The following is a 27,542-nucleotide window of genomic DNA, read 5'->3' as shown; positions in this document are numbered from 1 at the left end:
GGCATCTCAACTTTGTTTTAAGAAATTACTTTTTATTTTTAGTTTTGAAATTCATTTCCACAATACATATTCCTTTTATAAGTATTTCAAAATATCTTGTTTTTTTCAATATATTTCTTAGAAGTAGAATCTATTTCAATATAGTTCTCTCTCTTTTTAAGCAAAGGTAAAAACAAACAAAAAAAAAATCATCCATTGATGTGTTTGTGTCCAGGGTCTTCTTGTATTGTAAGACACCGTAAACTGAGCCAGTGTAACCCAGCGCTGGTAAGGTTATCGCCTGGCCAGTGAGGCTGATGGGAAATCTTATTCCCTGTGCTCCGCAGTCAGGCAGCTCCGGCGGTGCTGAATGATTGATGGAGCTCTGCTGTGACTGATGCAGTGGCTCCCAGCCAACTGTCAGATAGTTGGACCCTAGAAGTAGTAAATGTAGATGGTAAAGTCCCACGTTTGTTCTTCCTGGTGAGTGGATGCACACACTTACAACTGCCCTCAGTCACCAGAGACGCTCCGCTGTGAGGGAACATCCTGCCAGTCCACACAGAGTAGACACCTAAACAACATGGACGTGCGGGTATTGCTCAAATTATGCATGGAACACCTCAGCTGATTCAGACATGAGGTCCAAGCTTAAAGCCCCGGTCACACAGCACTAATGAAGGACAATGAACCCAAAACGAAACAAGAAATCTGGACTTACGTTGACTTTCTGAGACATCGTTTAACTGTTGTCCAGCTTCCTTTCTGCAGCTGGCGCTTTGTCAGAATTTTCAAACTGTTGAAAAATGTGAACGAATCCTGACAACCTCAACTCATCCGTATTCTGTTTTGCTTTCTGTCTTGACGGTTCTTCATCGTTTGCGTAGTTCCTGTACCGTCAGCGTTCAGGTGGTTGTCGTCCATCCTCCCAAGTCCAACGTCTTGCATAACACCGAATGGATCAAACTATAAAGATCAGATGAGCTGAATGTGACTAGTCCATGTGTGGGACGAAAAGCAACGTTGTCATACAGAAACAAGAGCGCCAAGAACGCTTGATCAAATACTTTAACTATTTCCGCACGTTCCAGCTGTCTCTGGCTGCAATTTGTGCGTGTGTGTGTGTGCACGTCGTTGTTGTGAAGACAAACCTGTTGTCAAGACAACGCAGCTGCAGGTGGCTGTGGAGAGCACACTCGCTGCAGAAACGATCACAGCATCAAGGACGCCGTTCACTTCGTTTTTTTTTCTTTCGTTAGTTTTGGTTTCGTTACGTTCCTCATTTGTACACTTTTTCTCAACGATTTGTGGCTTTGTGACGTTCTTCCTTTGTTCAGCGAACGCCGAGTGCTGTGTGGCCAGGGCTTAAACTGACTCTGTGACGCCCCTGTTTGCGCCAACAGGTAACCTACTCCCTACCTTCCTCTTGCATTCTGGGTAACCTTTTGTGTTAACAGCCTGCTTGTCATGCTAAATGCTAACAGCAGCAGGGCGACTTGTCCAGCAGCAACCAAACATAGCAGACATGCATGTTTGGTGTTGCAGTTTCCTTACTGCATTATTTTCCAGTGGCTGGTACACACTTCAATACTTGAAGACCCATGAGAGAGAGAGAGAGAGAGAGAGAGAGAGGGGGGGAAAAAAAGAAAAAGAAAAAAGACATCCTGCCCCCCTCCCCCTAAAATCTCACTGGGAAGAGACACTTGCAAGAATCCAAAAACAGATGGTTTCACCTGTTTCAACCACATCTGATCCTGGTTCCAAACACCGGGCATCCGACTTTATAGTACAAGCTGTGGCACGTTCTAACAACTGCCCGGCTGCTAATACAACCAAACTTCAAACTTTTAACACAAAACATGTTTGCTTCAGATGTTTTGAACCACCAGTCAAGCGACACCTACTATTAGCCCCTGTAGCACGTTCTAATAACTACATGTGCCTTTAGACAGCCAAGTTTCAAACTGTTAACCACAAACCTTTGTTTCAGACGTTTTGAAACACTGGTCAGACTGCAGCACCCAAATACCGACACAAAGTGTGGAACATGAGGCCCACAATCAGCCCTCTGAAACCCAATGGATGCTGATCCAAGAAGAGCAAACTTCCTCTCTAAATAGAATCTGCTTCAAATACAAAAACTTTCCAGCTGTAAAAACCATTTTGCTGGTTGAAGGTTCTCTCTCTCTCTGTTTTTTTAAACAATAAAAGCTTAACACTCTTTTTTGTCAGCCAATGAGAAACATCTCATTTACACATTTTTGTTCACACAATCAAACCCTCAAACCTCAGAACTAAAACACCAATACATCCCTTCACACGTACTTCTTTTTTACGTCACTCTTACAGCACGATTCGTCATGCACTTTTATCTGTCATTTCTGCTTTTTGTCATTTCTAGATGGTGGTGTTTCGGCCGGACGAAGCCTCTGTCTCGCCCTCAGTCGTCCTCCGCCTCCTCGCCCTCGGACTCGTCTCTCCTCTCGTACAGTTTGTCCCGGTGCCGCTCGTGGATCTCCTTCATCTCCTCGGCGTACCGGCAGAACGCTCCTCCGAACTTGCTCCAGGCTTTGAGGGGAACCGTGATGGAGTTCCGGTAGCTGGGCTTCACCTCGCTCACGCGCAAGAAGACGCCGTATTTGTTGGCGCCCACGTCGAAGAAGAAGCGTTTGGAGTCCACGGTGATGGAGGTGCCCTCCGGCAGCTCACCGTAGCCTCCGGCGGCTCCGCCTCCTGCTCCGCTCAGCTCCTCGTCGTCTCCTCCGTAGTCGTCGATCAGTTTGGCCAGCGCGTCCCGGAACTCGATTAAGCCCTGGGCCGGAAGGGCTATGGTCTGTCCGGACAGCATGCCGCCCCCCGGGCCGCCGGCTCCGAAGCCGGGCCCGCGGTTGACGGTCTGTCGGATCCGCAGGAACCTCCCGCGCTGGTTCTCCTTTAAGTCCAGGTAGTACTTGCGGTTCTCGCGGACCAGAAACTCGCTCTTCAGGGCTCTCCTCGGCCCACCCTCCTCTCCCACGGCGGCCTGGGCGATCTGCTCCGGGCTGCTCGGTCCCAGCTGGGCGTAGTGCTCAATGAAGTCCCCGAGGTAGTCCCGGAACTCCGCGGCCACGGACAGCGAGAGGGTCAGCCGGCTTTTGGAGCCGCCGGCCCCGACCTCGGCTATCTTAATGAAGCGACCTTTGCTGTTCTGTTTGACGTCCAGGTAGAAACGCTTGTTCTGGATGTCGAGGCGCTTGGACGCCAGCTCCTGGGTCTCCTGGTCCCGCTGGAAGCCGCCTGCACCTCCTCCTCCCCCGCTGCTGGCGCCACGCTCGCTCCCGCTGTCGCCATCCGCCATCTTCAGCTCCACCATTCGGCTTCTGCTCCCGCCGCTCGCTGCTGTCCGCGTGCGCTCACCAGCGCCCCCTCGCGGCTATCGGCGTTGGCCCGTTGTCATTTCCTCAGGTTCACACTGTTTCGGCTCTCCCATTGGTTCACCGTTACTGTCAATCACATCCGCCTGCTCTGATTGGTTTAAATTAAGATTTTGTGTCTGCAGGTTTTTTTCCCCCGCCCACTGTTTGGTTGCATGACGTAATATTCAGGATATTATTCATCAAAAACCGTTTGATTACAGTTCAGTGTAATATAAATATACAATAAAAATACAATAAATTAACTAATAATACAAAAATGAAAACATAAATAACACAAGAATGAACCGGGATCTGCTTACCAATTTACCAATTTTTAAAAGCCCAACAAGGCTAAGTTTATGCCTTTGAACATTTAAATTATTAATTGTGGTTAAATATTATTTTAAGTCCGTAATTTTGAACATATAACAGGAAGGAAGTTTTATTTAGTCAAATATTTCCCTGGATATGATTACAAACATGTTGATCAGACACTGCTAATCACAGACTGCTCTTACTAAAACTGGCCAGAATGGTCTGAAACTCCAGCATCCTTCAGGTGATTAAGTCGTTACTTGAAAACCGGCAATTCTTCATTGAGATGGATGGGGAAAAAGAGCTGCTGGCGATCACAGACAAAAATGGTCTCCCCCAGGGCTCAGTTCTTGCACCAACCCTGTTCAACATCTACACAAATGACCTCCCCTATTTCATCAATATTCAACAGTTTATATATGCCAATGACCTAGGCCTTGGCACCCAACACAATTCTTTTGATGTCATCAAGCGAAGACTCACAACTGCTTTGAATAGTCCTTCAGACTACCATGAAGTCAACTTCCTCAATGCAAACCCAGGTAAGGCTCAAGTTTGTGTGTTCCATCTAAATAACCATCAGGCCCAACAGCAGTTGAACATTGTGTGGAATGGAAAGAAACTGGCTAATGACAAATTCCCAGTCTATTGCGGTGTAACCTTAGATGGAACTCAAGCTTACAGAGAGCACATAAAGAAACTCAAGTAGAAGACTGCTTCTAGAAACAATCTCAACAATCTTAACAACTCTCAGTTGGGGAGCTGAAGCCAACACCTCACGTCCACCGCTGGCGTTATGCTACTCTGCAGCAGAATACTGCTGTCTGGTGGGAAAGGTCTTACCACACAGGGAAAGTGAATGCTGAACTTAATACCTCTTGCTGTATTATTGCAGGAGTGCTGACACCTACATCCCTTCCAGGACTATACCGGCTAGTAGGTACTGCACCACCTCCCATCCATCGAGAAGTTCGCTCCAGGACTCAGAAGTTTTTACAAGAGCAAGACCCAAGACATCCTCTATACCATTACCAAGATAAGAAGACAAGTCCAGAAAGAATTTCATGGTTGTACAGAATCTAACCCTAAGTACCGCCAAATACAGACTAGACCGATGGAAAACTCTGGACACTCTACCTCCAAATGAAGCTCTTCAGAGCCCTTGTGAGTCCCTACTGCATGCCCAGAAGGAAATGGGATGCCCTGAACAGAGCCAGGAGTGGAGTAGGCAGAAGCAGAGGTAACTTCCTGAAATGGGGACAGATGAACTCAACTGAGTGCCCATGTGACCACCCTAACCAAACCATGCAACATATTCTCCATGACTGCAAACTGGGCTCAAATGTCACCCAACTAGACCTATATGAAGCCACCCAAGAAGCCCTGACATTGTTGCAGTACTGGCATGACATTATGATGATGATTACAAACATGTTCATTATTTCCCCCTCACATTTAAGGTCATCTATTACTTACACTTTACAAGAACTGACAAAAATTCACTTTAACTGGGTGATATCTGTGTACAACTTCGTACGGTACTTCTTTGATTATGTTGGTAATTATATATTCACGGGAAAGGTGAAAACTGCATCCCATTGTTTTCTATATCCCTTACCAAAAAATAGTACTGATAAGTATATAAAAAGTAAACTGGAAGTATACTTGAAACATACTTGCATGTACTACTTTTTGGTAAGGGATATAATTGCACTTGAAGGTAGAGATATACTCAAGTTGATTTCTAATGAAAGTATGAGCACACTTCTTGTGAGATGTGCAGACTTAATGGGATATTATTATTTTTGTGGCAGCAACAATAATAGAATTATGCAACAATAGGGCAAATAGTCCACTTAGATTCCATGCAGAATTTGTTTCTATATCTATTGTATTTCAATTTCAATTTCAGTTTATTTTCATTTATATAGTGCCAAATCACAACAAAGTTGCCTCAAGGTGCTTCACACAAGTAAGGTCTAACCTTACCAACTCCCAGAGCAAGAACACAGGTGACAGTGGTAAGAAAAAAATCCCTCTGATGATTTGAGGACGAAACCTCAAGCAGACCAGACTCAAAGTGGTGACCCTCTGCTTGGGCCATGGTAGCGACACAATTGACAAAAGAATTTACAAAACAAATATACATATTTATGTATTTATTCATTTTGGACTGTATGGGCTGATATTATATTCAAATTTGAATTCCTTTCTTCTTTCCATTCATATAGCAGCTCAAACATTTGAGGCATCATTTTTTACCGACATTGAACTCTGGTGGTTGGGTCTCACTGCGGTATTGTATCACTTCCTGTTCTGGAGCACAGCGGTGTTTTGCTGTATCTGTTAAATCTGCGCAGTTAGATTGATCTAGTTATCTAGATTACGATTTGTTTCCCAGTGTAATCTTTACGTGCCTTAACTAAAGCACTCCTTCTGCTGAATCACCTCTAAATTATTTACACATTATTCACTTTGCGTGTTTTTAGGAATCCGCTAGCTTAGCGCAGCTACTAGCTCTTAGCCGATTTAGCATGGCGGCTTCTCCTGTCTCTCCTGCACTTTTCTGCTCTGGGTGTGAAATGTTTAGTTATTCCTCGGCCTCCTTTAGCAGTAACGGTACTTGTAATAAGTGTAGCTTATTCATAGCTTTGGAGGCCAGGCTGGGCGAATTGGAGACTCGGCTCCGCACCGTGGAAAATTCTACAGCTAGCCAGGCCCCTGTAGTTGGTGCGGACCAAGGTAGCTTAGCCGCCGTTAGTTACCCCCTGGCAGATCCCGAGCAGCCGGGAAAGCAGGCCGACTGGGTGACTGTGAGGAGGAAGCGTAGTTCTAAACAGAAGCCCCGTGTACACCGCCAACCCGTTCACATTTCTAATCGTTTTTCCCCACTCGGCGACACACCCGCCGAGGATCAAACTCTGGTTATTGGCGACTCTGTTTTGAGAAATGTGAAGTTAGCGACACCAGCAACCATAGTCAATTGTCTTCCGGGGGCCAGAGCAGGCGACATTGAAGGAAATTTGAAACTGCTGGCTAAGGCTAAGCGTAAATTTGGTAAGATTGTAATTCACGTCGGCAGTAATGACACCCGGTTACGCCAATCGGAGGTCACTAAAATTAACATTAAATCGGTGTGTAACTTTGCAAAAACAATGTCGGACTCTGTAGTTTTCTCTGGGCCCCTCCCCAATCGGACCGGGAGTGACATGTTTAGCCGCATGTTCTCCTTGAATTGCTGGCTGTCTGAGTGGTGTCCAAAAAATGAGGTGGGCTTCATAGATAATTGGCAAAGCTTCTGGGGAAAACCTGGTCTTGTTAGGAGAGACGGCATCCATCCCACTTTGGATGGAGCAGCTCTCATTTCTAGAAATCTGGCCAATTTTCTTAAATCCTCCAAACCGTGACTATCCAGGGTTGGGACCAGGAAGCAGAGTTGTAGTCTTACACACCTCTCTGCAGCTTCTCTCCCCCTGCCATCCCCTCATTACCCCATCCCCGTAGAGACGGTGTCTGCTCCCAGACCACCAATAACCAGCAAAAATCTATTTAAGCATAAAAATTCAAAAAGAAAAAATAATATAGCACCTTCAACTGCACCACAGACTAAAACAGTTAAATGTGGTCTATTAAACATTAGGTCTCTCTCTTCTAAGTCCCTGTTGGTAAATGATATAATAATTGATCAACATATTGATTTATTCTGCCTAACAGAAACCTGGTTACAGCAGGATGAATATGTTAGTTTAAATGAGTCAACACCCCCGAGTCACACTAACTGCCAGAATGCTCGTAGCACGGGCCGAGGCGGAGGATTAGCAGCAATCTTCCATTCTAGCTTATTAATTAATCAAAAACCCAGACAGAGCTTTAATTCATTTGAAAGCTTGACTCTTAGTCTTGTCCATCCAAATTGGAAGTCCCAAAAACCAGTTTTATTTGTTATTGTCTATCGTCCACCTGGTCGTTACTGTGAGTTTCTCTGTGAATTTTCAGACCTTTTGTCTGACTTAGTGCTTAGCTCAGATAAGATAATTATAGTGGGCGATTTTAACATCCACACAGATGCTGAGAATGACAGCCTCAACACTGCATTTAATCTATTATTAGACTCTATTGGCTTTGCTCAAAAAGTAAATGAGTCCACCCACCACTTTAATCATATCTTAGATCTTGTTCTGACTTATGGTATGGAAATAGAAGACTTAACAGTATTCCCTGAAAACTCCCTTCTGTCTGATCATTTCTTAATAACATTTACATTTACTCTGATGGACTACCCAGCAGTGGGGAATAAGTTTCATTACACTAGACGTCTTTCAGAAAGCGCTGTAACTAGGTTTAAGGATATGATTCCTTCTTTATGTTCTCTAACGCCATATACCAACACAGTGCAGAGTAGCTACCTAAACTCTGTAAGTGAGATAGAGTATCTCGTCAATAGTTTTACATCCTCATTGAAGACAACTTTGGATGCTGTAGCTCCTCTGAAAAAGAGAGCTTTAAATCAGAAGTGCCTGACTCCGTGGTATAACTCACAAACTCGTAGCTTAAAGCAGATAACCCGTAAGTTGGAGAGGAAATGGCGTCTCACTAATTTAGAAGATCTTCACTTAGCCTGGAAAAAGAGTTTGTTGCTCTATAAAAAAGCCCAGGACATCTTTCTACTCATCACTAATTGAAGAAAATAAGAACAACCCCAGGTTTCTTTTCAGCACTGTAGCCAGGCTGACAAAGAGTCAGAGCTCTATTGAGCTGAGTATTCCATTAACTTTAACTAGTAATGACTTCATGACTTTCTTTGCTAACAAAATTTTAACTATTAGAGAAAAAATTACTCATAACCATCCCAAAGACGTATCGTTATCTTTGGCTGCTTTCAGTGATGCCGGTATTTGGTTAGACTCTTTCTCTCCGATTGTTCTGTCTGAGTTATTTTCATTAGTTACTTCATCCAAACCATCAACAGGCTTTTAAGGTGGCAGTAATTAAACCATTACTTAAAAAGCCATCACTTGACCCAGCTATCTTAGCTAATTATAGGCCAATCTCCAACCTTCCTTTTCTCTCAAAAATTCTTAAAAGGGTAGTTGTAAAACAGCTAACTGATCATCTGCAGAGGAATGGTCTATTTGAAGAGTTTCAGTCAGGTTTTAGAATTCATCATAGTACAGAAACAGCATTAGTGAAGGTTACAAATGATCTTCTTATGGCCTCGGACAGTGGACTCATCTCTCTGCTTGTTCTGTTAGACCTCAGTGCTGCTTTTGATACTGTTGACCATAAAATTTTATTACAGAGATTAGAGCATGCCATAGGTATTAAAGGCACTGCGCTGCGGTGGTTTGAATCATATTTGTCTAATAGATTACAATTTGTTCATGTAAATGGGGAATCTTCTTCACAGACTAAAGTTAATTATGGAGTTCCACAAGGTTCTGTGGTAGGACCAATTTTATTCACTTTATACATGCTTCCCTTAGGCAGTATTATTAGACGGTATTGCTTAAATTTTCATTGTTACTGTTATATGGCTGGGGGGGGCCTGGCTGCCGGTTTGTTTGTCTTTTTGTTTTCCTCCCAGGTGGCGTGCATTTGGGACTGAGTGGCTGTGTTGCTGAGGCTGTCAGGACCTCACCCTGATCACCTGCGACTCGTCAGGACTCACAGCTGAGGTGCATCTGGATGGATTGGAGCATGTTGGCATTTAAGACTGGAGTGCACAGTGTGTATTTGCCAGAGACTCGACCTTGTGACCAGACGGGTGAGATCGTCGTCTTGGGAGCCATCTCATCAGCAGCGGACGCTGAGAATGTCCAGGTTTGATGCACGGTCTGTGAAAGAGGAGGGGGTGAGGTCTCACGCTCGTCAGCACACTTCCTGAGGTACGTTGGATTTTGTGACTAACAGTTATACAGTCAGTAAATGTGGTGTCCCTCACACCTTATTGTATTGAGCTGTATGTTAGTCATGTATCAGCTTCCACTGCGGTGGAGTTTTGTGAACGGGATGTTCCATGCCTGCAGGTTGGGAAGCTGATCAGTAATCAAGCCAGGAAGTGTTTGCTGTTTGTACACCTTTAAGTGTTCTGTGTGTAGAGTGTGGACTCACATAATGGTTCCTTCTTTCACAGACTCGGTTGTTGCGGCCACCTGGGGGGTGTCGGCGGGGTCCTTGGGTCCGAAACAGCTTCTGGCTCCGGACCGTTAGCGCTGCTGGGAGCGCACCACGCCAGGCCGCACCTTTCTGTTATTACATTTTCACTGTTATGTATTAAATTCAGTTAGCCTTTGTACCGTGCTCTGCTTATTTCATACTGGGTCCTTCAAACGCTGGTCGGTTCTCCGAGCTGCGTCCGACACATAACAGTTACGCAGATGATACCCAGCTTTATCTATCCATGAAGCCAGAGGACACACACCAATTAGCTAAACTGCAGGATTGTCTTACAGACATAAAGACATGGATGACCTCTAATTTCCTGCTTTTAAACTCAGATAAAACTGAAGTTATTGTACTTGGCCCCACAAATCTTAGAAACATGGTGTCTAACCAGATCCTTACTCTGGATGGCATTACCCTGACCTCTAGTAATACTATGAGAAATCTTGGAGTCATTTTTGATCAGGATATGTCATTCAAAGCGCATATTAAACAAATATGTAGGACTGCTTTTTTGCATTTACGCAATATCTCTAAAATCAGAAAGGGCTTGTCTCAGAGTGATGCTGAAAAACTAATTCATGCATTTATTTCCTCTAGGCTGGACTATTGTAATTCATTATTATCAGGTTGTCCTAAAAGTTCCCTAAAAAGCCTTCAGTTAATTCAAAATGCTGCAGCTAGAGTACTAACAGGGACTAGAAGGAGAGAGCATATCTCACCCATATTGGCCTCTCTTCATTGGCTTCCTGTTAATTCTAGAATAGAATTTAAAATTCTTCTTCTTACTTATAAGGTTTTGAATAATCAGGTCCCATCTTATTTTAGGGACCTCGTAGTACCATATCACCCCAATAGAGCGCTTCGCTCTCAGACTGCAGGCTTACTTGTAGTTCCTAGGGTTTGTAAGAGTAGAATGGGAGGCAGAGCCTTCAGCTTTCAGGCTCCTCTCCTGTGGAACCAGCTCCCAATTCAGATCAGGGAGACAGACACCCTCTCTACTTTTAAGATTAGGCTTAAAACTTTCCTTTTTGCTAAAGCTTATAGTTAGGGCTGGATCAGGTGACCCTGAACCATCCCTTAGTTATGCTGCTATAGATGTAGACTGCTGGGGGGTTCCCATGATGCACTGTTTCTTTCTCTTTTTGCTCTGTATGCACCACTCTGCATTTAATCATTAGTGATCAATCTCTGCTCCCCTCCACAGCATGTCTTTTTCCTGGTTCTCTCCCTCAGCCCCAACCAGTCCCAGCAGAAGACTGCCCCTCCCTGAGCCTGGTTCTGCTGGAGGTTTCTTCCTGTTAAAAGGGAGTTTTTCCTTCCCACTGTAGCCAAGTGCTTGCTCACAGGGGGTCGTTTTGACCGTTGGGGTTTTACATAATTATTGTATGGCCTTGCCTTACAATATAAAGCAACTTGGGGCAACTGTTTGTTGTGATTTGGCGCTATATAAAAAATTGATTGATTGATTGATTGATTGATTGATTGATATTTATATTTTATATCTGTAATAATAATGGTTCAAGGTTCAAGGAGTCTTTATTATCCCCAAGGGGGCAGTTTGGTTTGCAGCAGCAGCAAAAATACACACCAATTCACACATCCAGTAAAACAATAACACAAAAAATAGACAATTAAAAGATGAACAACAATTACAGTTACAAAGACTGGTTTAAAACACCAACTGCAACCAGAATAAAAGATTTTTTAAATCTATTAGTTCTACACTTGGGGACAGTGAACCTGCGGTCGGATGGCAGCAGTGTGAACTCAGCCCATAGAGGATGGCTGGGGTCTGAGGAGATCTAATAGTGATGAATCTGGGAGTGAAAACGATAAAAAAAAGGTCAATTTTCAAATCAGTTTTCCCTTTCACCCTGCGACCTGATGCCGAATAAGCGGTTGAAGGTGAAAGAGGTTTCCCTTTCATATTATGTACAGTTACATTCCAAGGCCAGGTAACAATTGCGACATCTAGTGGAGATGTGGATAAAGGTTATTAAATACAAGAATATCTTCTGGTTAATTTTTATTACACTGTTTGAAGCATGTGAGACGTGTTGAAGTGTCAACTTGACACATGTCCACAGGCTGTTCATCCTCTGGCGATGTGCTGATGTACCAGCCACGACAGGCAACCGACTCAAAAGTCGTCAAAGACATCCCCCTGGTCCTCTTCATGAAGAGGAATCTGTCCATGTCTTCACCACCGTTGATCCTCTGCAACTTCTCACCGCTGCATTCCTGCTAGCAGACAGACAGAAACTGTCATTCATTCTTTGGTGCTGCTTGTCTGTGGTTGTCCAGCACAGACCAACCTTTCTTCTGCAGTTTAACTTCCAAAAACAAAAGATGTGTTTGTCCATGTCGGAATATTACTGTCTGTGTAAACTCAGGTTAGTTTAAAAATGTCTCTCAGAATTTAAATCCTTTATATGTGTGTGTGTGTGTGTGTGTGATGCCTTTACCTCCAAAAGTAAGACAGCTTTGTCGTCTTTCATGGAGCAGGTAATGTACCAGTTGCTCTGAGAGATGGACAGGGCCACTATCTGACTTTCTCCACCCACGGGGGCCAAGTAGCGCACCAGTTCAAACAAGACTGAAAAAAGTCAGGAAAAAGGTGTTGAGAAAAGTTAAACATTTAATAAAACATCACATCACAAACATTCACAAACAACAGATTAAATGTCAGAACATGTCACATTAATGCTTTTATTAGCCGATAAGCTTTTCAGTGAACTTTAAAAACCATTAGCAGGCCAATCAGTTTTCACAAAATGTAATTCTGCTAATTCTAAGTTAGCTAACATTAAAAAAAAAATTAACAGTCAAAATCATATAGAGGGGAGGTGATTGGTGTAGTGGTTAAAACGTTGGGCTTGAGACCATAAGATCCTCAGTTTAAACCCCAGCCTGACTGGAAAATCACTAAGGGCCCTTGGGCAAGGTCCGTAATCCCCTAGTTGCTCCCGGTGTGTAGTGAGCGCCTTGTATGGCAGCACCTTGAAATTGGGGTGAATGTGAGGCATTATTGTAAAGCGCTTTGAGCATCTGATGCAGATGGAAAAGCGCTATATAAATGCAGTCCATTTATATAGAAACCATAGACTCATACACGTCTGTTCCTGGTGAAGCTTACACATGAAAATCAAAAATTATTAGAATCAGAATAGCTTTTTCCTGGCCAAGTATCCACAGAATACAAGGAATCTGACTTTGGTTTGAGCTGCACTCTCTCTGTACTGTATGTATAAATATACACTAAACACTGAATAATTCACAGTAATAAAATGTGCAAATGAAATGTGCAATAAGAGAAAGAAAAAAATGTGTGAAAAAGACAGACTGAAATTAAGTTGTATATGAGGTATATGATTTAGTGAATTAGTGAGTCACCTGAAGGAGATGGAGGAGTAAATTAGTTAATTATTATCTTACATGTTTTTGATTACAGAATTTTTCTTATTCGATTTATAGTTTCTGGACTGTGAATAAACTATGTTCAAAGTAAATTACTGTTTAATTTGTTCCTTTATGTACATCTTGATCATCATTTGATCTTGCCACGCTAAACCTTTGTGCTAACCTCCATGTTTACACTACTCACTGGTGGGCACAGTTCTGCTAATCCGCTAACTGCTAATTATCAAAGCTATCGGATTAGCTTTTCAGATAATTCTGAAAACCATTAGCGTACTAAATATCTTATGATAAATTTTGGTCCAATCATTTTTAGACTGCTAACATATTTTTGCAGACGTGGTGAACAAAGCTTAACACTTACAAACATTTATGAAGTCTGATATCAAAGATTTGAGTACCTACCTGTGAAATGTTTTGTAGCAGACATACAGTTCTACCCTCTGCAAACAGAGGAGAGCTAGTTCCAGGAGAAACCACTCTATCCTCTGCAAGCAAAGGAAAACTGGTCACAGAAAAGAAAGAAAGCAGAAGAAAAAAGACAATTTCTTTTGATCCCATACTGATTCACTGGCAGTATCACCCAAGTCATCCAGAGGCATACAGTTTTAACTTATGGTTAAAATTTTAACCAAACTAATTTCTGACAAATTATTTAAATTAACATCACGTCTGAATTTTATGAAGTGAAAATATTAGATATATGTTTTAGTTTTAAAGTAATGCACTAATTTCAATAGTTTTAGTGTGGACATGGTGTCTCCACACAGTGCATTATGGGTAATCTCAGTACATTCATGACAGGAGAAATGCATTTGAGCCTCTCTGATCAAGCTTCACACGGACAACAGCATTAAACCCTTTGTATATTATGCCTAAAACTCCCGTGAATATATTCTCTGGGTTTACAGAAGTTATTTTGTTTGTTTTATGTAAAAATGCCAGAAGAAGCTCAGGTTGCGTCTCCATTATTTTCAATCACAATCATTGTGAGCTGCAATCGCTTCCTGTTTGCTCTTTAATGTCCTGCTTATGTCAAACACTGTCTGTCGTCGTTGATCCAGAGTAATATATATATATCAAATCAAATCAAATCAATTTTATTTATATAGCGAAAAATCACAACAAACAGTTGCCCCAAGGCGCTTCATACTGTAAGGCAAAAGCCATACAATAATTACAGAAAAACCCCAACGGTCAAAACGACCCCCTGTGAGCAAGCACTTGGTGACAGTGGGAAGGAAAAACTCCCTTTTAACAGGAAGAAACCTCCAGCAGAACCAGGCTCAGGGAGGGGCAGTCTTCTGCTGGGACTGGTTGGGGCTGAGGGAGAGAACCAGGAAAAAGACATGCTGTGGAGGGGAGCAGAGATCAATCACTAATGATTAAATGCAGAGTGGTGCATACAGAGCAAAAAGAGAAAGAAACACTCAGTGCATCATGGGAACCCCCCAGCAGTCTAAGTCTATAGCAGCATAACTAAGGGATGGTTCAGGGTCACCCGATCCAGCCCTAACTATAAGCTTTAGCAAAAAGGAAAGTTTATATATATATATATATATATATATTACTCTGGATCAAAGACGACAGACAGTGTTTGACATAAGCAGAACATTAAAGAGCAAACAGGAAGCGATTGCAGCTCACAATGATTGTGATTGAAAATAATGGAGCTTCTCAGGTTGCTTATATATATATATCTCCCCCTCTAGCTGCCACCTTATCGTGGTGGGGGAGTTTGCGTACCCGGATGATCCTAGGAGCTATGTTGTCGGGGGCTTTGTGCTCCCTGTAGGGTCTCCCAAGGCAAACAGGTCCTAGGTGACGGATCAGACTAAGGGCAGTTCAGAACCTCCATGACCAGTAAAAAATCAAAGACCGAGATGTCGCCCGGTATGGCGGAGCCGGGGCCCCACCCTGGAGCCAGGCCTGGGGTTGGGGCTCGCGTGCGAGCGCCTGGTGGTCGGGACTTAGCCCATGGGGCCCGGCCGGGCTCGGCCCGAATGAACGACGTGGGCCCGCCCTCCTGTGGGTTCACCACCTGCAGAGGGGGCCATGGGGGTCGGGTGCAGAGAGGATTGGGTGGTGGTCGAGGGTGAGTGGCCCAGCAGGCCGGTCCATGCTCACAGCCCCTGGCTGTTGGGACGTGGAATGTCACCTCGCTAGGGGGGAAGGAGCCTGAGCTTGTGCGGGAGGTTGAGAGATACCGACTAGAGATAGTCGGGCTCACCTCCACGCAGAGCTTGGGCTCTGGTACCCAACTCCTGGAGAGGGGCTGGACGCTTCATTTTTCTGGCGTTGCCCATGGGGAGAGGTGGAGAGCTGGGGTCGCATTGCTTATTGCTCCCCAGCTCAGTCGCCATGTGTTGGAGTTCACTGCGGTGAACGAGAGGGTCGCGTCCCTACGCCTTCGGGTCGGGGACAGGTCTCTCACCATTGTCTCGGCTTACGGGCCGAGCAGCAGTGCAGAGTACCCGACCATCCTGGAGTCCCTGGGAGGGGTACTAGATAGCGCTCCGACTGGGGACTCCATTGTTCTCCTGGGGGATTTCAACTCCCACGTGGGCGGTGACAGTGAAACCTGGAGGGAAGCACGGCCACCCCGATCTGAACCCGAGTGGTGTTCAGTTGTTGGACTTCTGTGCTAGTCACAGTTTGTCCATCACGAACACCATGTTCAAGCACAAGGGTGTCCATAAGTGCACGTGGCACCAGGACACCCTGAGCCGGAGGTCGATGATCGACTTTGTAGTCGTATTATCTGACCTTCGGCCACGTGTCTCAGACACTCGAGTGAAGAGAGGGGCAGAGCTGTCGACCGATCACCACCTGGTGGTGAGTTGGATCCGCTGGGAGGGGAGGAAGCCGGTCAGACCTGGCAGGCCCAAACATATCGTGAGGGTCTGCTGGGAACGACTGGTGGAACCCTCTGTCAGCGAGGTCTTCAACTCCCACCTCCGGGAGAGCTTCTCCCAGATCCCGGGGCAGGTTGGAGACATGGAGTCCGAGTGGACCATGTTCTCCACCTCCATTGTCGATGCGGCCGCTCGTAGCTGTGGTCGCAAGGTCTCTGGTGCCTGTCGCGGCGGCAATCCCCGAACCCGGTGGTGGACACCGGAAGTAAGGGATGCCGTCAAGGTGAAGAAGGAGTCCTACTTGTCTTTGTTGGTAGGTGGGACCCCAGAGGCAGCTGACAGGTACCGGCAGGCCAAGCGTGCCGCAGACCGTGCGGTCGCAGAGGCAAAAACTCGGGTCTGGGAGGAGTTCGGGGAGGTTATGGAGGAGGACTATTGGTCGGCCTCGAAGAGATTCTGGCAAACGGTCCGACGCCTCAGGAGGCGGAAGCAGCTCTCCACCAGCACTGTTTACGGTGCGGGTGGGGAACTGTTGACCCTGACTGGGGATGTTGTCGGACGGTGGAAGGAGTACTTCGAGGATCTCCTCAATCCCATCGTCACGTCTTCCGAAGAGGAAGCAGAGACTGGGGACTCAGAGGCGGACTCATCCATTACCCAGGCCGAAGTCACTGAGGTGGTTCGAAAGCTCCTCGGTGGCAAGGCTCCTTGGGTGGATGAAATCTGTCCTGAGTACCTTAAGTCTCTGGATGTTGTGGGACTGTCTTGGCTGACACGCTTCTGCAACATCGTGTGGCAATCAGGGACAGTGCCTCTGGATTGGCAGACCGGGGTGGTGGTCCCTCTGTCTAAGAAGGGGGACCGGAGGGTGTGTTCCAACTATAGGGGGATCACACTCCTCAGCCTCCGGTAAGGTCTGTTCCAGAGTACTGGAGAGGAGAATTCGACCGATGGTCGAACCTCGGATTCTGGAGGAGCAGTGTGGTTTTCATCCTGGTCGTGGCACACTGGACCAGCTCTACACGCTCCATCGGGTGCTCGAGGATTCATGGGAGTTCGCCCAACCAGTCCACATGTGTTTTGTAGATCTGGAGAAGGCGTTCAACCGTGTCCCTCGGGGCACCCTGTGGGGAGTGCTCCGGGAGTACGGGGTCCGGGGTCCTTTGCTAAGGGCTGTCCGGTCCCTGTACGACCGCAGCAGGAGCTTGGTTCACATTGCCGGTATTAAGTCAAACGTGTTTCCAGTGCACGTTGGCCTCCGCCAGGGCTGCCCTTTGTCACCAGTTCTGTTCATTATTTTTATGGACAGAATTTCTAGGCACAGCCAGGGTGTAGAGGGGGTCTGGTTTGGGAACCACAGAATCTCGTCTCTGCTGTTTGCAGATGATGTGGTTCTGTTGGCTTCGTCAAATCAGGGCCTTCAGAAAAAGGTGCTTTGCCCTCTTCAGGTCGGTGGAGTGTCCTTGCCTCAAGTGGAGGAGTTTAAGTATCTCGGGGTCTTGTTCACGAGTGAGGGATGGATGGAGCGTGAGATCGATAGACGGATCGGTGCAGCATCTGCAGTGATGCGGTCGCTGTATCGGTCCATCGTGGTGAAGAGAGAGCTGAGTAGGGGGGCAAAGCTCTTGATTAACCGATCGATCTACGTTCCGATCCTCACTTATGGTCATGAGATTTGGCTCATGACCGAAAGAACAAGATCACGAGTACAAGCGGCCGAGATGAGTTTCCTCCGCAGGGTGGCTGGGTGCTCCCTTAGAGATAGGGTGAGGAGCTCGGTCACTCGGGAGGAGCTCGGAGTCGAGCCGCTGCTCCTCCACGTCGGACGGAGTCAGTTGAGGTGGCTCGGGCATCTTTTCCGGATGCCCCCTGGACGCCTCGCTGGAGAGGTGTTCCGGGCACGTCCCACTGGGATGAGGCCCCGGGGAAGACCCAGGACACGCTGGAGGACTACATCTCTCGGCTGGCTTGGGAACGCCTTGGGGTTCCCCCGGAGGAGCTGGGGGAGGTGTGTGTGGATCGGGAGGTCTGGGAGGCTTATATATATATAAGATGTCTGAAATTCAGTTTGCATTTATTAAATTCCACGCAGCTTAAACGTAGCAGACATGGATTATTTATTTGGAATATTTGTTTTGGCATGTTTTCACGGTCTCTACTGCCATCTACTGACCAGTAGTATTCATGGCAGTATTCATCCTAAGTATTCATCCTAAGTATTGAGATATCTCATAATCCTTTGCATGCCAGAGAGTTGTTGCAGCTTCTTGCTGCAGCTGATGAAAATAAATAAAAACATATATTTTGGTTGTATAATGTTCATTTACAATTGTTGTGTTTTCTCTCTGTGCTGTTTAAACCTCAGCAAATCTGGCGCGCAAAGGATTATGGGTTAGGGTCTGAATGTCTGGGGCGCCAGTAGATGGCAGTGTTGTATTTATTTTGACCCTGGTTATATCAGATGATTGTCTAATCACAACTTGACTTTAGGCTTTTGCAAATGGCTTTTTTTAACAAATAAAAAATGGCATATTTTACAAAAGCACATTTATATGAAAACACCAACACACACCTCATATTAATGTGTTGGTTTTTACTTAGAATGAATGAGTCAACCAATCAGTGTTAGCGGAGGCTCATTTTACCCATAAACCGTTTGGCATCTGTCTGTGTTTTTTACAAAACTTCAGAATTAGTGCATTATTTAAAATTAAAAGATATGTGTTATATTTTAACTTTGTACAAATGACAGAATTGACATTAATGGAGTTATTCTATCCGGATTAATTTGATTTATAAATCCAAACCATAAGTCAAAACAACACCAACACACACCTCACATTAACGTGTTGGTTTTTACATAGAGTGAATGAGTCAACCAATCAGTGTTAGCAGATGCTCATTTTACCCATAATCCCTTTGGCATCTGTCTATGTTTGTCACAAAACTTCAGAATTAGTGCATTATTTAAAATTAAAAGACATGTGTTATATTTTAACTTTGTACAAATGACATAATTGACATTAATGGAGTTATTCTATCCGGATTAATTTGATTTATAAATCAAAACCATAAGTCAAAACTGCTTTATTTTCCAAGACCTCTGCCTCACGGCAGCACCGCAGTATGCTGTTAAGAGCCAATTTTCATAAGCGTCAGACAGGCTGTGATAGTGACCAACTCAGATTTTGCTCAAACTTTGGTAACTGGATGCACCCTCCATCAAACGAACATACACCAAAAATTTGGGCCAAATTCCCTACAGTGACATTGCCAGGGGTCATCAAGGTTGATACCCAGTATGGCCTAAAACTGGAATTTGGTGAACAGGGAAGTACTTTTGTGATCTAAGTATTATAGGAGGACAGTTCTTCAAAATATCAATCAATCAATCAATTTCTTTATATAGTGCCAAATCACAACAAACAGTGGCTACAGTGGGAAGGAAAAACTCCCTTTTAACAGGAAGAAACCTCCAGCAGAGCCAGGCTCAGGGAGGGGCAAATCACCAATTTGGGTTGGGGGATTGAACACATTGACTATAGGGTGTGCTTCAAGTTGGTGAATTTCCAGAAATACTCATATTTGTGAAGGCTATTACTCAATATGCATTTAATCCCCCAGCAAGATTTCTATTGTATTAGAAAGGGCAATACTTATGGCGCATTCACACTGCATGACATGCGATGCCACAAATTTGCATATCTCGCCTGGCAATCAATCAATCAATCAATCAATCAATCAATTTTATTTATATAGCGCCAAATCACAACAAACAGTTGCCCCAAGGTGCTTTATATTGTAAGGCAAGTGTTGTGTGGGCCGCCAGAAGAGGAGGTACTGCTGGCCCACCACCACAGGGCGCCCTGCCTGAAGTGCGGGCTTCAGGCACTAGAGGGCGCTGCCGCCATGGACACAGCCGGGGTTGACAGCTGTCACTCATCAACTCATGACAGCTGTCACCCATCTCCACTTCATCAATCCACTCCATAAAAGCTGGACGTCATCTCCACCTCACTGCCGAGATATCATCTACCTGTGAAGGTAATTTTCTCTGCTGAACTAAAACATTGAGTAATACTCTGAACTTCTTTGCAGCCGTTTTCCTGTGGTGTGCCTTATCAGCTGGATTGGCGTTTGGTGTGAACAGCGACGGCTACGCTTCACACCCAATCCAGATAAGTGATTTAACAGGAGCTGCACGAGTGTGTGATTAGAGGTGGAGGTGACCTTCCACCTTCTGACTGTTTTTGTTACTGGGTGTGCACACACCCACATCTCACTGTTTGTGCTCCTCGCCAGCAGTACCAGATCCGACAGTCGGGGACGGTGATCACCTGGGAATTCGGGACTTGGCGGCTCCAGTATTCACCGGGTTCTGTGGCGGTGGAAATCGTGTGGTTCCGGCTCTTCTCAGGACAGACGTCTTCTATCCTCGAGCCTGCCCACGCGTCACCTTTGTGTATTGACTGCTATCAGATTCTGTGATTGTCTGTATAATCATTGTGCACATTCACAACATTAAATTGCCTTGCCTTACAATATAAAGCGCCTTGGGGCAACTGTTTGTTGTGATTTGGCGCTATATAAAAAAAACATTGATTGATTGAATTGAATTGATTAAATTGTTACCTTTTGGCTCATTTATTGACCGTTCATTTGCGCCCCCTATTGTGGGTCCGTGTCACTACACTTTCCCCAACAGCAAGGCCACACAATAATTACGTAAAAACCCCAACGGTCAAAACGGCCCCCTGTGAGCAAGCACTTGGCGACAGTGGGAAGGAAAAACTCCCTTTTAACAGGAAGAAACCTCCAGCAGAACCAGGCTCAGGGAGGGGCAGTCTTCTGCTGGGACTGGTTGGGGCTGAGGGAGAGAACCAGGAAAAAGACATGCTGTGGAGGGGAGCAGAGATCAATCACTAATGATTAAATGCAGAGCGGTGCATACAGAGCAAAAAGAGAAAGAAACACTCAGTGCATTATGGGAACCCCCCAGCAGTCTAAGTCTATAGCAGCATAACTAAGGGATGGTTCAGGGTCACCTGATCCAGCCCTAACTATAAGCTTTAGCAAAAAGGAAAGTTTTAAGCCTAATCTTAAAAGTAGAGAGGGTGTCTGTCTCCCTGATCTGAACTGGGAGCTGGTTCCACAGGAGAGGAGCCTGAAAGCTGAAGGCTCTGCCTCCCATTCTACTCTTACAAACCCTAGGAACTACAAGGAAGCCTGCAGTCTGAGAGCGAAGCGCTCTATTGGGGTGATATGGTACTATGAGGTCCCTAAGATAAGAAGGGACCTGATTATTCAAAACCTTATGAGTAAGAAGAAGAATTTTAAATTCTATTCTAGAATTAACAGGAAGCCAATGAAGAGAGGCCAATATGGGTGAGATATGCTCTCTCCTTCTAGTCCCCGTTAGTACTCTAGCTGCAGCATTTTGAATTAACTGAAGGCTTTTCAGGGAACTTTTAGGACAACCTGATAATAATGAATTACAATAGTCCAGCCTAGAGGAAATAAATGCATGAATTAGTTTTCAGAATCACTCTGAGACAAGACCTTTCTAATTTTAGAGATATTGCGTAAATGCAAAAAAGCAGTCCTACATATTTGTTTAATATGCGCATTGAATGACATATCCTGATCAAAAATGACTCCAAGATTTCTCACAGTATTACTAGAGGTCAGGGTAATGCCATCCAGAGTAAGGATCTGGTTAGACACCATGTTTCTAAGATTTGTGGGGCCAAGTACAATAACTTCAGTTTTATCTGAGTTTAAAAGCAGGAAATTAGAGATCATCATGTCTTTATGTCTGTAAGACAATCCTGCAGTTTAGCTAATTGGTGTGTGTCCTCTGGCTTCATGGACAGATAAAGCTGGGTATCATCTGCGTAACAATGAAAATTTAAGCAATGCCGTCTAATAATACTGCCTAAGGGAAGCATGTATAAAGTGAATAAAATTGGTCCTAGCACAGAACCTTGTGAAACTCCATAATTAACCTTAGTCTGTGAAGAAGATTCCCCATTTACATGAACAAATTGTAATCTATTAGATAAATATGATTCAAACCACCGCAGCGCAGTGCCTTTAATACCTATGGCATGCTCTAATCTCTGTAATAAATTTTTATGGTCAACAGTATCAAAAGCAGCACTGAGGTCTAACAGAACAAGCACAGAGATGAGTCCACTGTCTGAGGCCATAAGAAGATCATTTGTAACCTTCACTAATGCTGTTTCTGTACTATGATGAATTCTAAAACCTGACTGAAATTCTTCAAATAGACCATTCCTCTGCAAATGATCAGTTAGCTGTTTTACAACTACCCTTTCAAGAATTTTTGAGAGAAAAGGAAGGTTGGAGATTGGCCTATAATTAGCTAAGATAGCTGGGTCAAGTGATGGCTTTTTAAGTAATGGTTTAATTACTGCCACCTTAAAAGCCTGTGGTACATAGCCAACTAATAAAGATAGATTGATCATATTTAAGATCAAAGCATTAAATAATGGTAGGGCTTCCTTGAGCAGCCTGGTAGGAATGGGGTCTAATAGACATGTTGATGGTTTGGATGAAGTAACTAATGAAAATAACTCAGACAGAACAATCAGAGAGAAAGATTCTAACCAAATACCGGCATCACTGAAAGCAGCCAAATATAACGATACGTCTTTGGGATGGTTATGAGTAATTTTTTCTCTAATAGTTAAAATTTTATTAGCAAAGAAAGTCATGAAGTCATTACTAGTTAAAGTTAAAGGAATACTCGGCTCAATAGAGCTATGACTCTTCTAAATTAGTGAGACGCCATTTCCTCTCCAACTTACGGGTTATCTGCTTTAAGGTGCGAGTTTGTGAGTTATACCATGGAGTCAGGCACTTCTGATTTAAAGCTCTCTTTTTCAGAGGAGCTACAGCATCTAAAGTTGTCTTCAATGAGGATGTAAAACTATTGACAAGATACTCTATCTCACTTACAGAGTTTAGATAGCTACTCTGCACTGTGTTGGTATATGGCATTAGAGAACGTAAAGAAGGAATCATATCCTTAAACCTAGTTACAGTGCTTTCTGAAAGACTTCTAGTGTAATGAAACTTATTCCCCACTGCTGGGTAGTCCATCAGAGTAAATGTAAATGTTATTAAGAAATGATCAGACAGAAGGGAGTTTTCAGGGAATACTGAAGTCTTCTATTTCCATACCATAAGTCAGAACAAGATCTAAGATATGATTAAAGTGGTGGGTGGACTCATTTACATTTTGAGCAAAGCCAATTGAGTCTAATAATAGATTAAATGCAGTGTTGAGGCTGTCATTCTCAGCATCTGTGTGGATGTTAAAATCGCCCACTATAATTATCTTATCTGAGCTAAGCACTAAGTCAGACAAAAGGTCTGAAAATTCACAGAGAAACTCACAGTAACTGTTATGTGTCGGACGCAGCTCGGAGAACCGACCAGCGTTTGAAGGACCCAGTATGAAATAAGCAGAGCACGGTACAAAGGCTAACTGAATTTAATACATAACAGTGATAATATAATAACAAAAAGGTGCGGCCTGGCGTGGTGCGCTCCCAGCAGCGCTAATGGTCCGGAGCCAGAAGCTGTTTCGGACCCAAGGACCCCGCCGACACCCCCCAGGTGGCCGCAACAACCGAGTCTGTGAAAGAAGGAACCATTATGTGAGTCCACACTCTACACACAGAACACTTAAAGGTGTACAAACAGCAAACACTTCCTGGCTTGATTACTGATCAGCTTCCCAACCTGCAGGCATGGAACATCCAGTTCACAAAACTCCACTGCAGTGGAAGCTGATACATGACTAACAAACAGCTCAATACAATAAGGTGTGAGGGACACCACATTTACTGACTGTATAACTGTTAGTCACAAAATCTAACGTACCTCAGGAAGTGTGCTGACGAGCGTGAAACCTCACCCCCTCCTCTTTCACAGACTGTGCATCAAACCTGGACGTTCTCAGCATCCGCTGCTGATGAGATGGCTCCCGAGACGACGATCTCACCCGTCTGGTCACAAGGTCGAGTCTCTGGCAAATACACACTGTGCACTCCAGTCTTAAATGCCAACATGTTCCAATCCATCCAGATGCACCACAGCTGTGAGTCCTGACGAGTTGCAGGTGATCAGGGTGAGGTCCTGACAGCCTCAGCAACACAGCCACTCAGTCCCAAACGCACGCCACCTGGGAGGAAAACCAAAAGACAGCAACAAACCGGCAGCCAGGCCCCCCCAGCCATATAACAGTACCCCACCCTCACGGGAAGCCTCCCGGCGACCACACACACCTGGCCCAGGAGAAACACCCCCCTCCAGGGACCATGGCTGGAAACCGTGTCTGCGTTCATCCTCCAACAGACTGGTTGAACTGGCTGCATCTTTGCCCTTGTTTCTGACAGTCTCTTGCACAGGTGTGGCCAGGAGTTCCTACACCTGTGCGGTCAGCCTTTATCCAAACATGTGTAATTAGTCATAAAACAAAACACAAACAACCAAAACACCCCCCCCCCCCTCCCCAGGGGACCGTCCCATCAAACCCCAGGGAAGGGGAGAAAAGAAAAACAACCCAAACTTGAGCTCACAAACAAAAATGCCAAAATACCCCCCCCCCCCCCCCCCCCCCCCCAGAGGACCGTTCCATCAAACCCCAGGGAAGGGGAGAAAAGAAAAACCCAAACTCGAGCTCACAAACAAAAATGCTACAACACCCCCCCCTCCTCCCCCCCAAACGACATGTAGGGACCAACACCCCCCAGAGGGCCTCCCGCCAGCTCCAGGAGTAATAACCACGACCGAGGTCCCTCTGGGATCCAACGTCACCCACGGGGACTACCAGCGCCTCCCAGAGGACCACTCGTCAACCCCAGGAGACGCCTCCCCTCATGACCAATGGACCCAGCCCCGGCCGTCCATGGCTAGATGGGCCTACAGCCCTTCTCCCCCCAGAGGACACCACAGTCAAACCCTGAGGGTGGAAACTGGGGGGGGGGAAACAAAAAGATACCCCAAACCCCCCCCCTCCCCTCCCGGGTGCAGAGGCTACCTGGGGAACGCCCAGCACAACCCAACTGCACCCCTCCAGCAATGCCGACACCACGGCACACCCGGCTGGAGTCAGAGGAGAAGAGAGGGCATAACAAAAAACAAAAAGAGAAAAAACAACCCAAGTACCACCCCATCACCCCCCAGGGGACCGGTCCATCTAACCCTGGGGAAGTGAAACAAAAAAAAATAAAAGGAAAAACAAACAGACCAATACACAGTTGTTTGGGTCCCCTTTTTTTTTTTTTTTTTGTCTTTTTTTGTTCTTTTTCAGACAGGCTGCAGGGTCACAACCCCAGACAAATAGTGGAAAACAAAAAATAAAATCCCACACAAAAACCAACTCAAAAAAACACCCACACAAAATGAACTAACACAAAACAAATCAGTGAGTTATACCGTCAAGCTCAACCAAATGGAACACACCTGTTCCTACTCAAGAGCTTGACGGTAACGTGATTCAGTCACCACAAGGGGGAGCCAGAGTGCTAAAAATGAAAAAACCCCTTTGGCGACAGAAAAAACAAACGAGCTGCTTTTATGTGCGCAGCTGAGTGCAACACACAACCAAAATGTGCTCAACTAAATAACGCCGGAGCTGAAACAACAGACGCAGTAGTTACCTTTATCCGGGGAAACGGGGCTACGACTGTAACACAGGAAGCCCAGCGACCCGTGCTAACAGAGCTCCGCCATGCGCGTGAACCCATTACAAACGCACTCTTGCAGCTCCCGTTTACACCTCTTATCCGGTCGGAGCGTGACGCGAAGCCGTCGCCAGTCACACTCCACCACGACCCACGGATAAGGCACAACACAGGAACACGGCTGCAAGAGAGCACAAATCAGTATCCAGTAATGGGTTCTCAAACACGCACCTTCCGGGCGGAGAGCCCCGCAACTGATCCGGATAACCACTGAACGTCTGCTGCCGCCTTCCCGGCGCGTTACCGTCTCTGCTACCGCTGGGTCCGTGATGTTTGGCCAGAGACTACTGTTATGTGTCGGACGCAGCTCGGAGAACCGACCAGCGTTTGAAGGACCCAGTATGAAATAAGCAGAGCACGGTACAAAGGCTAACTGAATTTAATACATAACAGTGATAATATAATAACAAAAAGGTGCGGCCTGGCGTGGTGCGCTCCCAGCAGCGCTAATGGTCCGGAGCCAGAAGCTGTTTCGGACCCAAGGACCCCGCCGACACCCCCCAGGTGGCCGCAACAACCGAGTCTGTGAAAGAAGGAACCATTATGTGAGTCCACACTCTACACACAGAACACTTAAAGGTGTACAAACAGCAAACACTTCCTGGCTTGATTACTGATCAGCTTCCCAACCTGCAGGCATGGAACATCCAGTTCACAAAACTCCACTGCAGTGGAAGCTGATACATGACTAACAAACAGCTCAATACAATAAGGTGTGAGGGACACCACATTTACTGACTGTATAACAGTTAGTCACAAAATCTAACGTACCTCAGGAAGTGTGCTGACGAGCGTGAAACCTCACCCCCTCCTCTTTCACAGACTGTGCATCAAACCTGGACGTTCTCAGCATCCGCTGCTGATGAGATGGCTCCCGACACGACGATCTCACCCGTCTGGTCACAAGGTCGAGTCTCTGGCAAATACACACTGTGCACTCCAGTCTTAAATGCCAACATGTTCCAATCCATCCAGATGCACCACAGCTGTGAGTCCTGACGAGTCGCAGGTGATCAGGGTGAGGTCCTGACAGCCTCAGCAACACAGCCACTCAGTCCCAAACGCACGCCACCTGGGAGGAAAACCAAAAGACAGCAACAAACCGGCAGCCAGGCCCCCCCAGCCATATAACAGTACCCCACCCTCACGGGAAGCCTCCCGGCGACCACACACACCTGGCCCAGGAGAAACACCCCCCCTCCAGGGACCATGGCTGGAAACCGTGTCTGCGTTCATCCTCCAACAGACTGGTTGAACTGGCTGCATCTTTGCCCTTGTTTCTGACAGTCTCTTGCACAGGTGTGGCCAGGAGTTCCTACACCTGTGCGGTCAGCCTTTATCCAAACATGTGTAATTAGTCATAAAACAAAACACAACAACCAAAACACCCCCCCCCCTCCCCAGGGGACCGTCCCATCAAACCCCAGGGAAGGGGAGAAAAGAAAAACAACCAAACTTGAGCTCACAAACAAAAATGCCAAAATACCCCCCCCCCCCCCCCCCCCCCCCCCCCCCCCAGAGGACCGTTCCATCAAACCCCAGGGAAGGGGAGAAAAGAAAAACCCAAACTCGAGCTCACAAACAAAAAATGCTACAACACCCCCCCCTCCTCCCCCCCAAACGACATGTAGGGACCAACA

General features: G+C 45.6%; 2 protein-coding genes across 2 annotated transcripts in view; both read right to left on the bottom strand.

The window, feature by feature from the left end:
- Window positions 1-1,428: 1,428 nt before the first annotated feature.
- On the bottom strand, window positions 1,429-3,397 carry purbb (purine-rich element binding protein Bb). Its single transcript, XM_034192471.1, has one exon. It carries the CDS (start codon window positions 3,329-3,331, stop codon window positions 2,420-2,422), a length of 912 nt encoding a protein of 303 aa, XP_034048362.1. The 5' UTR covers window positions 3,332-3,397; the 3' UTR covers window positions 1,429-2,419.
- A 7,971-nt stretch (window positions 3,398-11,368) lies between these two features.
- Window positions 11,369-27,542, bottom strand: part of il1b (interleukin 1, beta) — a 67,485-nt gene continuing 51,311 nt past the window's right edge. Inside the window, exons 5-6 of the mRNA XM_034192293.1 lie at window positions 12,320-12,450; window positions 11,369-12,095 (exon numbers count right to left, since the gene is read on the bottom strand). Of these exons, the coding sequence (XP_034048184.1) occupies window positions 11,874-12,095; window positions 12,320-12,450 (353 nt within the window). The 3' untranslated portion in view covers window positions 11,369-11,873. The remainder of the gene's footprint in view (window positions 12,096-12,319; window positions 12,451-27,542) is intronic.

This window comes from Thalassophryne amazonica, chromosome 17 (genome assembly GCF_902500255.1).
Source record: "Thalassophryne amazonica chromosome 17, fThaAma1.1, whole genome shotgun sequence".
In the NCBI taxonomy this organism is placed as follows: domain Eukaryota; kingdom Metazoa; phylum Chordata; class Actinopteri; order Batrachoidiformes; family Batrachoididae; genus Thalassophryne; species Thalassophryne amazonica.
This window is presented reverse-complemented; position numbering and strand designations above follow the sequence as displayed.

Coding starts and splice junctions, on each gene's coding strand:
- purbb (XM_034192471.1), bottom strand. CDS start 3,331: ATGGTGGAGCTGAAGATGGCGGATGGCGACAGCGGGAGCGAGCGTGGC.